Source organism: Barbus barbus (assembly GCF_936440315.1).
Source record: "Barbus barbus genome assembly, chromosome: 20".
Lineage (NCBI taxonomy): Eukaryota > Metazoa > Chordata > Actinopteri > Cypriniformes > Cyprinidae > Barbus > Barbus barbus.
In genome coordinates this window covers 30237619-30252154 of record NC_136748.1, presented here as the reverse complement: position 1 = coordinate 30252154, position 14536 = coordinate 30237619, and the positions used below count along the sequence as shown (strand labels likewise).

General features: G+C 33.4%; 1 protein-coding gene across 1 annotated transcript in view; it reads right to left on the bottom strand.

Annotated features, from left to right (window-relative positions):
- LOC306886300 (dnaJ homolog subfamily C member 17-like) overlaps positions 1–14536 on the bottom strand; it is a 56882-nt gene that overhangs the window by 21310 nt on the left and 21036 nt on the right. Inside the window, exons 9-10 of the mRNA XM_079443299.1 lie at positions 10675–10755; positions 9528–9632 (exon numbers count right to left, since the gene is read on the bottom strand). Of these exons, the coding sequence (XP_079299425.1) occupies positions 9528–9632; positions 10675–10755 (186 nt within the window). The remainder of the gene's footprint in view (positions 1–9527; positions 9633–10674; positions 10756–14536) is intronic.

The following is a 14536-nucleotide window of genomic DNA, read 5'->3' as shown; positions in this document are numbered from 1 at the left end:
TCTCTTTAACAGCAATTAAGAAAATATAACAAAAAATCTAAACATGAGCGATGCATCAGTCTATTACTGCAGGTCTGATGAGACTCGCTCCTGCTGCCTCAGTTCAGAGCACAAATGGCTTTAAAACGGCTGCATTGTCAGCAGCTGAACTGAATGTTCTGTGTTTGCCGTCCATCTGTGAGTGAGAGAGAGAGAGAGAGAGAGAGAGAGAGAGAGAGAGAGAGAGAGAGAGCGAGAGAGACCTTATACAGCACATGATCTCAGACACTCCAATGTCCAAACTGGTGCTATTTCTGTATTTCTGTTCTCAAGACAGCTGAAGAAGTGAGGGAACACGATACTGCCACATGTGCATGAGGCTTTAACCACTACCTGCTGAACAAACAGAGCCGCAGGAGGCCTTCAGACAGACAACAGACCTGCACATGACAGACAGACAGACAGACAGAGAGAGAAACTGACAAGATATCACTGCTGAGAACAACGAGGAGTCTGATCCCGTCTAAAGCATGCACGATAACATCTGTACTGGCCAATCAGCGCTTTTTTCAATTTTAAATTTAAATATAATTTAAATATTTTATATAAAATATAAAAATAATAATACATTTTAAATATGAACACTTTTTTTATGTTATTTTTCTCCCTAAATGTAAGAGATATTACAGGTATTTACTTATATATTTTCCATTTTCATTTGAACCACACAGATTTAGTTGATCAAAAATGATAGAAGCAAAGAACAAAATTAATTTTTTTTTTGCTAAATTTCAAATGAACATGGAAAATCGAAAAATTTATTAAAACTATTTAATATGTAGTTATTTAAAAATGACAAAAAAAATTATTTTTATTTTTATTTTCTATTTTATAAATTTTATATTTATTTTTCTAAATGTCTGTGATGTTTATTTATATTTGTTTATTTATTTATTTTTATATTTTCCAGTTTTAGTCATTTTGCTCTGTTTGTTAATTTCTGATTAACTACATTGAAGTTGTATTACAGTTTTAGAATAAATGTTCTTAAAATTAAATAATAAAATAGATAATTCTGGTCCTGGATGTTGATTGTCAATACAAAACAATTTCAAAATATTTACGAAAAAAAAATATTTTATACTTATCACATTCAGTAAAACAACAAAAATTCAAAATTAGATAATAAAATATATTGTTGTTAGTATTATTTTTATATTATTTCCAAAATGACCATAGTTAAAATTGTCATTTTATTTGCATTTTTTGTCATTTTTATTAGTTCTATTTTTAAAGCTTATTCATTTTAATTTCAGTTATAATTGGAGTTATTTTAGTACTTAAAGTTAAACTAAACAAAAAGCAGCTAGCTGAAAAAAAAAAAAAAAAAAATTGCTTTTTTGTATTTCATTTTTAGTTAAGGTTTATTTTATTTTAAGTGGCAAAAATGTTTATGGTTTTAGTTGTGCTTAATGATAATAACCCTGATGTGATGTTTCTTCACTGCATTGTGTGGCCAAGCAGCTAAAGATCTTAGAAACAACAGTTCAAGTTTACAGAAAGAAAAACATGCACGGGAACTGGCTGTACTTTCTAAATATGACTTGTACTTTGTCTCAAGTCGGTAAATAATGCATCTAGACCATAAGAAACTCAATCAATCAATGCAAAAGGAGAATGAGAAGAAAAATAAACCTTGGAAGGGTTTGAAAAGCGTGGAGAAAGTCAGGAAACACGGGAATATTTCTCCGTTCACGTCAGACGGTAGACAGAGGAGATCCTCGTTATTTTATTATTGACATTAAAACAATGGACATCGTCCAGTAAGTCATAAGCAGCGACTCCTATTACCCAGCTTTACCCGAATGCTCAGGAGCGTAACGCACGCAATGAGCTGTTCATCATCAAAACCAGAAACACAACGCACTGCAGCATGAAAGATCCTTCAGCACAGCTCTGCCATGCAAACAGCCAAACTACAGCATCTCTATCACAACTCTTAGCAAGCTATTTTGTTTTGACAGATCAAGTAAATGCATCTTGATTTAAGAATGTTTAGATATTTGTGCTGCAAAACAAGACAAAAAACCCTAAGAAAATCATGTTTTGCTGTGCAACATTTCCTCAGTCTTCTCAGAAACCTCAGTGCTGTTTTCATTTACTTAAGAAGCAAGATTACATAAGATAAAAAGTCTTGTTTTCTGGAAAACTGAAGAACAAATATCTGCCAGTGGGGTTTATTTTACTTTATACAAAAGTTTATTTTTCTAACCCAATGGACAGATGCGTGTTCTTGTTTTAAGCATAAACTCACTTTATTTTAATTTATTTCTTATCTTCTGTCACTTTGCATTTAATTTTCAAGTATCTTGACTGAAGAATGTTCATATATTTGTGCTGGAGAACAAGACCAAAAAAAAAGAAGAAAGAAAAATCAGTTTTGCAAAAGACAGAATCTGTGTATTCTCATAAAACTTTTCATTTACGTCAGAATAAAGTGACGAGATAAATCTTGTTTTCTGAAAGATTTATCAAAATGAAGAGAGTTTATACTCAAAACAAGAACAAATATCCGCAAATGGAGCAAGAAAAACAAACTTTACTTTACGTTTATTTTTCTGACCCAGTTGAGAGATAAACTAGACATTATCTCATTGTGCATCTCCAGTAAACGTATCTTGATTTATGAATGTTTACATATTTATTTGTACTGGAAAACAACAAAAAAATATTGCAAAATGTCACTTTTACAGAGAGAGAATCAGTGTATTCTCAGAAAACTCAGCATCTCTGTCTCACTCTCATTTACTTCAGAAGAAAATGGCAAGATAGGTCTTGTTTTATGAAAAACTGATCAAAGTGACTCAAATTTAAGCGAGTTTATGCTTGATCCCAATGGAGTCTGAAAAAAGAAACTTACATTTTTCTGACTCCATTGGCAGATATTTGTTGTTTTAAGCAAAAAAATTTCATAGACATTCTTTTTGTCATTTTGTCCTGTCGTTTTGCATCATAAGTAAACATATCTTGGTTTAGGAATGTTTGGTTATTTGTACTGGAAAACGAGATACTGAGCAAGACATCACTTTTTGCATTGGGAGAAAATCTCTCAAAAACACAGCAGAATATCATCCCAAATGCACAGATATGCATCTCAGATTAAAATATCCCTCCCTTAAATCACCGTTCTCACCACAAACTAACACGGGTCGACCGCCCATCCACCAGATCCCGCCGGCCTTCCCGGAAACCCCTCCGTCTGGGCAAAGCCAGTTTGTTCTGGGAGGAATGTGCTCTACAGATATGACTCCTTGAAATAGCCCATCCATCTGCGTCATGTTGTGTCTGGCAGGAACGCCGACGCGTTTGACAGCACAGAAAAACAGACGTCTCTCAGACTCCCTGAGTTTGCACTTTTATCTGAAACTCCACACGTAGATCAGCGAGAGAGAGAACAGCGTGATTTACGAGCGATTGTGCCGGGAAGAGCGATTACGCAACGCTTCTCGTGATATGACCGATCCATCGAGTGCTGGTCATCCCTCGCTGACCGCTGATGTGTGTGACTCACGTCTATGTTAAATGGAGATGTCTGATGCGTTTGAGTCTCAGCTCTGTGTTATTGATGCTTCTGATCAGATATCATAGCAGTGTTTTGTTTAGTCCTGGGAGTAGAAATGAGAAATAGGTGTGTAATGTGTTTCTCACTTCATTAAAGGGGTCATATGATGAGATTTCTAGTTTTTCTTTCTCTTTGGAGTGAAGCTGTTTGTGCATAGATAAGATCCCTGAAGTTGCAAAGACTAAAGACTCAAAACCAAAGAGATATTCTTTATCAAAGTTAAGACTTGTCCACGCCTTCCTAAAACGGCTCATTCAGACACGCCCCCACATGTCTACATCACGGTGTGGGGAGATTTTCATAACACCGCCCCAAATGTTTATGCAATGAAAGAGGGCGTGATTTTTATTCTGGCTGTAGTGTTGTTGCTGCCGCTGGCGTCATGTCCTGGAGATGCTGTGTTTCGTTGTGAAAGCGAAACTACTTTGTTTGGGCTTCCAAAAGAGGACACAACTAGACATCAGTGGTTAAGCTGTATTTACAACACTGTTCCAGAACAGTTCAACACAAATATTAGAGTGTGTGCAGCGCATTTTACAGAGGACTATTTCCTGAATCTGGAAGAGTAGTCTACAGTGCTGGCTTGCTCTAAGACTGTTTCTGTAAAGTGGGGCAATTCCAACTTTGCAAGGACAGTCTCTTCTGACTCTCAGCCTGTAAGTGTGTTTTCTGACTCTCAGCCTGTAAGTGTGTTTTCTGACTCTCAGCCTGTAAGTGTGTTTTCTGACTCTCAGCCTGTAAGTGTGTTTTCTGACTCTCAGCCTGTAAGTGTGTTTCTGCTACTGACTATTCAAACGTGAGTTTTGAGCTGTGTAGAGTAGTGCTTGTTGTTTGGCGTTTTTCCCATCACAAATGCAGACATGGTAATGTTAATGTAATGGTAATGTTCCTTTTGTGTAAAGTAATAAATATTATTAAAATTATTATTCATAATATTATTAATTATAACAACATTTATGTTTATTTTTATGATAGAAGTATTGTTCATTGTTGTTTACATAGTACAAAATGCCATCTATATTATCGCACAGAGATATGATATGATTGTGTGCATACAGTCATGTAAAGCAATAACATACCACATCCTGAGACGTTTAATCCCAGGCGGACGAGGGCAGATGTTACGGAGAGAAGCTACTGGGAACGAGTCTATTAGTTTACATATCGAGAACATCGGGTGAAGCCAAAACTCGAGTGTGTGAAAACACTAAAGTCAGTGAAAGTAAACTGTGCAAATTACATTTCTGCTAAACATGATGATTGCTGTTCATTTCTGAATAAGTGCATCATCCCAAAACTCTTATTAGTCCTTTATTTCACTCTCAAAGACGTTTCACAACCGTCTGTGCCTTCATATATCACGCAAGCCCTGAGAATTGATCACAGCTCGGAGCCGTGAAACCAAACCCAATCCAAATAATCTACATTTATTGTCAGAGGCGTGCAGAGGGAACAGTTAAATGTTACACGGAGGCCAGTGTTTCTAAATAACTCCACAGAAGAAACTCCTGCTTCGGGCTCAAGTGTGTCTCTGATGGACAGAGCTGAAGATACCACACTGTGATGATATACAGGACTCAGACATGAAATATGAACATAACCACGTTAGAGCTGAAGGATAAAATCATTTTCATTTGTACAGTGTCTCACCAAACACATTGATTTAAAGCAGCTGTACAGAAAATCATGATGTTAATGTTTAATATCTTCATGCATGTATCAGATTAGAGCTGGATGATGATAATATTTGCTATATGTATATTAAATTAAAAACTCTTGTTACGTTACATGTACTTACTATTATAATAACAATAAATTATGCATAATTACATGCAACTAACCCTAAACCAAACCCTAATCCTAACCATATAGTAAGTGCTGTAGTTAATTCATATTACTCGGTACTTAAATGTATAATTACACCTTTAAATAAAGTGTAACCAATTAAAATAAAATATTAAAATGATAAATAATAATAGTTTAAATTACAACTGAAATATGACAAAATAATCACATTTGCATTTTTTTACTCATCTTACTACATCGATCCACGTTCACACTGCAGATAAATACAGTTGTCACTCCTCTTCTGAGTGCTAAATCACAACGATTCATTTATATAACGAAGTGACAAACACATTACTCATTTCTACTCCCAGGACTAAACAAAACACTGCTATGATATCTGATCAGAAGCATCAATAAGACTGAGCTGTGACTCAAACGCATCAGACATCTCCATTTAACAAACGAGGAGAAATTCCCCCAGAGCTCAGGCGCAGCTGCATTAAACCTCAGAGACGACCAGCAAGAGCAAAACCCAGCCGGCCCTCAACCCTGAAACCAGATCTGCACTCACGACTGGTCTAAGGGAATTATGGGATGCGGAGGGGCTCGGCCAGACCTCCACAGCGTCTCAGCTGACCTGCATGTAAATCTGACCTCCCTGATGTAAATGTGAAAATTACCCCGTTTTTCTTTACTTGCCTTTAGAAACCTGTGGCCTGATGCAGCAATTCAGCATCAGATCCCTTAATAACATTCATGCACGTTATTCTGGAAAATCGAATAAACGAGGAACCTGCAGCATCAAAACGAGTTCATTAACAGCCAACTGGAGTAAATCTGTGCTGAGGATCGGCTCACTATATCACACTTATCTGGTTTAGGGATCCACCCTGCCTTATTTATTTACAAAAAAGATGTGATTTCAAGGATGCTAATGGCACAAAACTAATTGAAAACAAAATATATAACTAGTTTATGTAAATATATAATATATATCTAGTGCTTGTTTGTTCAAAAGCTGCAAATGCAAGCTAGCAATGACTTGCACAACCGTTCATAATTTTGAAGTCAGTCTCTTCTGCTAATCAAAGCTGCAATATTTTGTTTAAAAATACAGGAAAAACTGTAAAAATTTAGAAATATTATTACAATTTAAAATAAGTGTGAATATCTGTTAAAATATAATTTATTTCTGTGATCAAAGCTGAATTTTCAGCATCAGTCTTCAGAGTCACATGATCCTTCAGAAATTATTCTAATATACTGATTAGCATTTCTGATTATTATCAATGTTGAAAACATTAATATTTTTGTGGAAAACGTGATATATTTTAATTTTTCAGAATTCACAGATTAATAGAAAGTTCAAAAGAACAGCATTTATTTGAAATTGAATTTTTTTATAACATCGTAAATGTCTTTACTGGAAATTTGTATCAATTTAATGCATCCTTGATTAATAAAACATAACTTTTGAGCAGTATAGTGCACTTCTAGTGAACATTAAACAGAGATGCAAGAAAACATACAAACATCAGAAAACCTCTTCTCAAACCTGCATCAGTTTAACATCCAGACGACCGGATTTATTTGTTATAATTCTCCGTCTCAGTGGCTTTTATCATTATTCACTGATGTAACTGGAGGCCTGAAGCTCGTCTGCTGCTGGATTAGATTTAGTCCAGGTTAGAGCTGCAGGATGAACACTGGTTCACAGCGACAGAGACATTAATGGATCAGGAACGACTCAAGCATTAACCATGATTTCAGTGCTTGTAGTTCAATATGGTATGCTATAAAACAGCAATGGTATCATTATTTTTATATTGAAGACTAGCCTATACAATAAAGTTATATGAAACCACCTAGCAACCCTTGTTTACGTTAGCAACCACTTAGTGACATGCTAAAACCACTCAGGACTAGTTTTAGTTATTACAGTCAACTAAAACTATAAACACAGTAAAATAAGATATTATTTTACTTCAGATAGTTGCCAAGGCCACATTTCCCGTTTTCGTTAAGTGTAAGTTCAACTGAAACAAATAAATTATTAACTTTTTTAAACTAATTAATAAAAACTATATAGACATTTAAAAAAAAAAACTAAGAAAAATGACAAAAATACTCAAAATTACTAAAACTTTAAAATTAGTAAAAATAAATATATATATATTTTAACTAATTAAGAATATTAACAAAAAGTATAATACTACATCAATGATAATAAAACAACACTGCTCAGAGTATCTTTGAAAATTAATAATACAGCATTTATTAATATATTTAAATGAGCTTTTATTTGAGATATTTACAGTTTCTGTTTTAGTAAACTTGTAAAGTGCTTTTGTCTAATTTATTATCTTTTCTTCTATTTTAGCTTTAATTCTTCCCCCCCATTTTAGTAGTTTTAGTACATAACCCCATAATTGAAAATGTTGCTTTAGCAAGTAATAAGTTTCAGTTTTTCATCTAATATTCATATTTAATTTCAGCTTTTAACAAAAATGGCTCTAATAGTTTTAGATTTAGTACAATAATAACACAGCTCTCTCATCGCGATCAGTTCAGACGACACAAAACCATTAACGCAACCAAACATCATGATTCCCAGCTCTCCTCATGCATGCATGCTCAGATTGTGCACTAATAAGAGCAGATATAGATGTGAACTGTGTAGAAGAGACTGGAAGCAGGAAAGAGGGAGGCAGAGAAGTCAGGAGGGTGTTTTTGAGCAGGATCTCGTGCCAGTCACACATTACACACACATCTCCTCCCCGTCCTGCCGTGTTGGGCCATAATGAGACTCATGCTGGGGGTCCTCCAAATCAAACAAACCCAGCGAAGTCATTGTTCAGGAGCCTCATGAGCCGCTGAAGCTGTGTGTTTACACACGTCTCTCTGACAGAGCTATGAAATATGTTATTTAGATCTATAGGAATCATCTGGAACGCTGCGGTAACCTTACACTTCTGTTAAACTTACACACAGACAAACACTCACGCACAGAAGCAGTGGCTGTGTTTACATGCTCCTTACTTTCCTATTAAACTGCGTTTGCTGATCTTCATGCATTTCAGTCATTCACTGATTTGTATTTTGTTGTTGCTGTTGTTTTCTCGTCCCGTATGTGTCATACAAAATTGTAAATAAATCACGAATAACAAATATTTGGATATTTATATTAAGATATTTTGCATATTAAATGTATTTAATGAATCTTATGAAACCTGTAAAGAATATTCAGGTCACATTTCTATGGAAGATTATTTCTGTTACTGAATAAAAAAACTACAACATGTATTTGTGACTTTTTATCTCACAATTTGGAGAAGAAACGTCATATTTGTGAGGTATTAACATATAAAAACATTTTCTCCTGTGCATCAGACTCTCATAATACACTCAGAAAAAATTTATAATATACACAAATTAAAAATATATAAAAATATGCTTAATCTTCATGCATTTGTTGATAATTTAATTTTCAAAATTTGAATTAATGTTTTCATTTAAATCATTTAAATTACCTCCATTTTGTCGAATTTTTCATTTTATTTATTTATTTATTTATTTATTTAGTTGTTGTTTTTGTTTTCCACCCTCTATGTATCATAAAACTCTGGTAATAAAAAGATAAATAAAAGTAAATAAATAAAAAGTGTAAATACATATATTTTATGGGGGTTTAAATCATAATCATTTTGAAACAAGCTTGACTTTTTTGAATTGTGCGAAATAAGTCAAATTTGTTTCTGCCATGGAATAAAAAAAATGTAAATGTGACTTTTTGTTCTCAGAATTTTGCCTTTTTGTTCATGATTACAAGTTTATGTTTTTCCAGATTTGTTTAGTCCATGGTGAAAATGAGCTTCCATGTATTTCAGCCCAAAATCAAAAAATTTAATTTTGCATGAAGAAAATTATCGAATTTTTTAATGTGATTAAGATCATTATTGAGGAAAATTAGACCAAAAAGTAAACGATTTAAACACATTACAATAATGAGAATTTGGGGAAAATGTGCTTAATTGTACAAATTAATGTCACAATGCAAAAGAGGTTTGATTTTCTTTTTTGAGTCATTTAAAACAGATTACTTTCCTGTGATTTTGTGCTGTTTTATGGTTTGCTGTACCTGCTGTGCAGAGTCGATGTGTGACGTCGGGGCCGGTTGTCCTTCCAGCCATGTGATTTTCAGAGAGTTTCCGGTCAGGCCGGTCTCGTTTTTAAACGCCAGGTCCTGATTGAGAGCACAGAGAAGATGACACTGAATGTGTGTGTGCTTTCCTTCATATGAACAGACACACATGTGCTGAACTCAAACACAAAGCCTGTTCTTTCTGTGTTTCTCGGAGCGGTAACCGCAAACCGCATGGCGGAGCAGAACCACAACAGTCCCGTCCTGACCGACAGACCCCAATCTCAGACACTCACAGGGGTCAGGACAATAACTGAGCTTCTGCTTTCTATTGCATACGGTTAACAAGCATCAGACCGTCACAATACACTCACAGAAACTCTTTCAATGCGATCAATATAATTCACCATTTTAAGAAATTAGAAACGTTTATAATATAAATGTATAAAATATATATATAAAAGTGTAATAAAATATAGGCTTTACTTATGTATTAGTTGATTATTGATATTTTCTATTTTAAATTATATATATTTTATATTTTTGTTTTCCCACACTGTATATATCATTACAAAAACTGTAAATAAAAAATAAATAAATCATGTATTAAATTGTAAAAAAAAAAAAAAACATTTACTTGAGTGAATAAAAGGTCATATTTTATAATAATATTTAATAAATAATTTTATAATACATTAAATAAATTTATGATAAATATAAAAAATTTACAAATGTACATACACACATATATATATAATGCATAGTTTACACAGGCAAGCAGATGATGCCGGAATATGAACACAATCCAGCTTCAGATGATGCATTGCCCCTTAAGACTGGTTTTGTGGTCCAGGGTCAAAAATAAAAAATAAAAATTATTTTTTTATGACAATCTTCATTAAGAAATATTAGACAAAAAAAGTGTACTCATTAGAATAATGAAAATTTAGGGGAAATTTGCCCAGAAAATAATAATTTTCTTTAAATAATATTATAGGGATTATTCCTCTTTGATTTTGGCCTGTTATATGACCCTCCAATATGTTTTGATGAGATTCTTCTCAATATGTGGCTGAAATATATTGAAAATGATGCATGATTTGTGTTTTGTTTTGTTGTGTATTTGGAGATGTAAAATACTCACAGCGGCTTTTGCTGATGCAAACTCAACCACAGCACTGCCTTTCTTCTTACTGGATATCAGAATGTTCAAGACGTCTCCATACTGCAATGCAAACATCATTCAAACTCAGTGATGAGCGCTGCAAACATGGGCCAGAAACATAAAACAGCAGAACATAAAACCGTGAGAAGGACAGTGACCCTGAAGAATCAGATTTAATTTGACTATTTTTAGAGTAAACCATTTCTTGCCAAGTCTTATACGCTTAAATGTCTGTCATAAATCAGCAGGACGGCCTCTATTTCTGTTCAGAGCATGAGAAATTCATCCACTCCTCCAGCTCTTTCTGCTGCTCTCGACGAAAAACAATTCTGGGAGTGAATTTGGAGTCGGTATTTGACCTTTGACCCTCGGAAAGGAGGACATCCAGACTAAACACTGATTCAACCGCTTGATTCCTCTCAAACATTATTACAGCGGCATTCTGAGAGTGAATGCTATGAAAACACAAGACCATTGGGACTTTTCTTTTGTATTGTTATGACATTAATGCACATTTTCCTCCCAAAGGTGAAATGTCTGGATGTCTTACTTTACAATAATAAAGTACAGTTTTATTTAAATCAGCATAAATTAAAGGCAGTACAACAAATATTACTGTAATGTCTACTTTACAGTTTAAAATAATATTTAATTTGTCATATTCTAGTCAAAAAAATAAAGAGGAAATGATCTTAAGTGTCATGAAAATACAATAAATTCTAAGAAAATGTCTTAAAATAGATTCAATTTTTTAATGGAAATTTATTTTTATTTTGGTTAAATATGACCACACAATTTAAGTTTTGTGTAAAATAAATTCTATTTTAGGCCTTTTTTAGGAGTTATTGTATTGCCACATTTTCATGACCGTTAAACTCATGCAATAAATCCTTTAAAAATGACTTAAAATAGACTTCATCTTACGAAAAATATTTTTTTTTATTTCTGTCTTTTAAAAATATGTCAACAAAATTTAACCACAGATATTAAACCACAAAAAAAAAAAATAATAATATTTTCGGACTATTCCTAAAATAGACGTTATTTTACAGAAAACATAATTTCTTATTTCTGTCTTTTGATTTTGTGATGAAACATGAGCACAACACATTTAACCACAATATCAAAATAAGAAATGACTGTTTTCTGCTAAATAAAGTCTTATTATTAGTCACATTTTTTTGTGACTAATAATACGTTTAGCTAATGCAATAAATCCTAGAAAAAATTGCTTAAAGTAAACTTTATTTCACAGAAAACATAATTGTTTTATTTAATTATTTATTTTGATTTTGTTCAAATAGGACCAGAAAAAATTATTTGAAATTGTTATTATTATTTTTTTTTGTATTTATTACATCAAATTGTCATGGCAGTTTATGATGCAATAAATAAGTTCTTAAAATTGACATTTTGTTTTGTAAAATAACATCAATTATCTTTAAGGATTTATTGTCACATTTTCATGACAGTTTTCATGACAAAAAAGTCTAAAAATGCATCTTACTTTATATAAAAAATATTTTCTTATGTCTTTTTTTATTTTTATCTTTTTACACAAAACGTAATTTGTTATTTCTTTTGTATTTTTGTGTTCCCACACGACCCGGGCCTGTTCTTCACAGCTTTCCTGAGATTCCCCGCCACGTTCCAGTATTTTTAAGAAATCAGTTTTATGGCTGCCTGGGAAAAGCAGAATTTGACATTCAGAAACGGGGAAAACCTGCCAACAGTGACAAAGCAGAGCATCCCAAAGAAAGCCTATTTCATACATCCAGACGTTTCCAAGGCCTCGACCCACGCTGGCGGCCCAAAACACAGTCTTACATCATCCACAATGTCACAGTCTTCTGCCGGTTTACGCTGATGCTCGAGTCAATTAGCCTTTTTCACAAAAATCTGAGATTACGTCGGCGCAGGGTAAAGTTCGTTCCGTTCCAGGTCTGCGCCTATTATATCAGTGCGCCCTATTCTCAAATAATGCTTCTTACCTTTTCCGTTTTCCAAGTTGTTATATAATCTACAAAGAAATAACATTTCACTTGTTTGTAACTTATATGGTCACTGCTTGCAACCACCAAAGACTATATAAATCCCTTTTTATACAGTCTTTGATCTCCGGTACATTTGAGCGCATTATCTCAATTTACCTCGAATCACCACATCATGATAAATTACTTCAAAATGACAACATTTATGTCCACATGCACATTTTTCCAAGAACACATTAAACCATTCTGAGTCCAGTTTAAGCAGATTAAACTCAACACAGCAGCGTAATCCGAAGGAATAAAGTCATGAATCCCAGTCATCTCTTGTTTAATATGTATTTTCCAGGGCACATTATACAACATTCAAAACATCACGTTAATAATGCAAAGGAGAGAAAATACAATATTACTTTAATAATAGTGCTGTCAAATAATTAATCATGATTAACTGCATCCAAAATAAAAGCTTTTGTTTACATAATATATATATATGTGTGTGTACCAGAGGCGGACAGTAGTGAAGTATTTTTACTTTACTCAAGCCAATTTAAAAAGTATCTGTGGTTTATCAGTGTTTTTCTTTGGAAAACTTTACTTCACTATATTCCCAAGCATTATGTCATACTTTTTACTGCATAAAAGTACATTTTCATGAATAAATATGTTGTTTGTTTTACCTTTAATACTTAAGAACATTAAAAATGTAGTACTTTCTTGCTCTCAAGTAAATCTTTGAATTACTTTTATGAGTAAAAGAAAGAAAGTACTAGATTTCTAATGTAATTAAGTATTAAATGGTATTTAATATGAAACGTAGTGCAATAAAAGTATACTTTGGAATGTTGTGAAGTAAAGTTTTATAAAGAGAAACACTGATAAAGTGCAGACACTTGAAAAGTACTTTTAAAGCGGAGTAAAAATACTTCACTACTGTCTCTGGTGTGAACTTTGTATATTTATTATGCATGTATAAATATACATACACTATATATTTTGAAAATACGTACATGTATATATTTATATTCATATAGTTTATATTATATATAAATATATTTAATATATAAACATACAAACTCATGCATGGATATATTTCAGAAAGTTTTTATACATATACATGCATAATAAATACACACGCATATATTATAATATATTATGTATCGCGATTAATCGTTTGACAGCACTAAATAATAATAATAATAATTATAGTGAAAACAATTCATGCACATCCAACAACAAACGGAAACAATTTAAGGTCAGTGGCTGCAATCAATTTATTTTAGCTACATTTAAATAAACTAATTTAGCTGACTAACTAAAAAACAAAAAGTTAAATGTAGCTAAAATAAATAGTGTGCAACCAGATGAACTGAATTAATCTTTTGTTTCAGTGTATTTGTGATGACCCGAGCTGACGCATACAGAAATGTTTGCACTTTGTAGAGTAAAGTAGCAAGCATTTTCATAATATCTCATTAGTAAAGAAAGACTTTGATTCTCGAACTCATTCTTGTTAAGAACGGAGGCTGTTGTCACCAGAAAAACGTTTACCCTGCCAGCGCCGATCCGGAAGCAGAAACACGGAAGTGTGAAGCAGGCTAATTGAATCAGACGTCATTAGTTGCATGTGAAGAGCAGATTTCCAGCGAGTCCCCAGACGGCACTAAACGTGTCCGTAACGGTGGCATGTGCGCTGCGTTGCCTTCAGCGTTCTGCGCTGCTACTAAACTTAATGGAGCTCACACACGAGGGGAATAAAAGCGTTTAATGGCTGATGTCATGCAGACCTCGTTAAGCGCAGCAAACTGCTCATTCACACACGAGGTCACTCTCTCACACGCTTTACTCCCAGC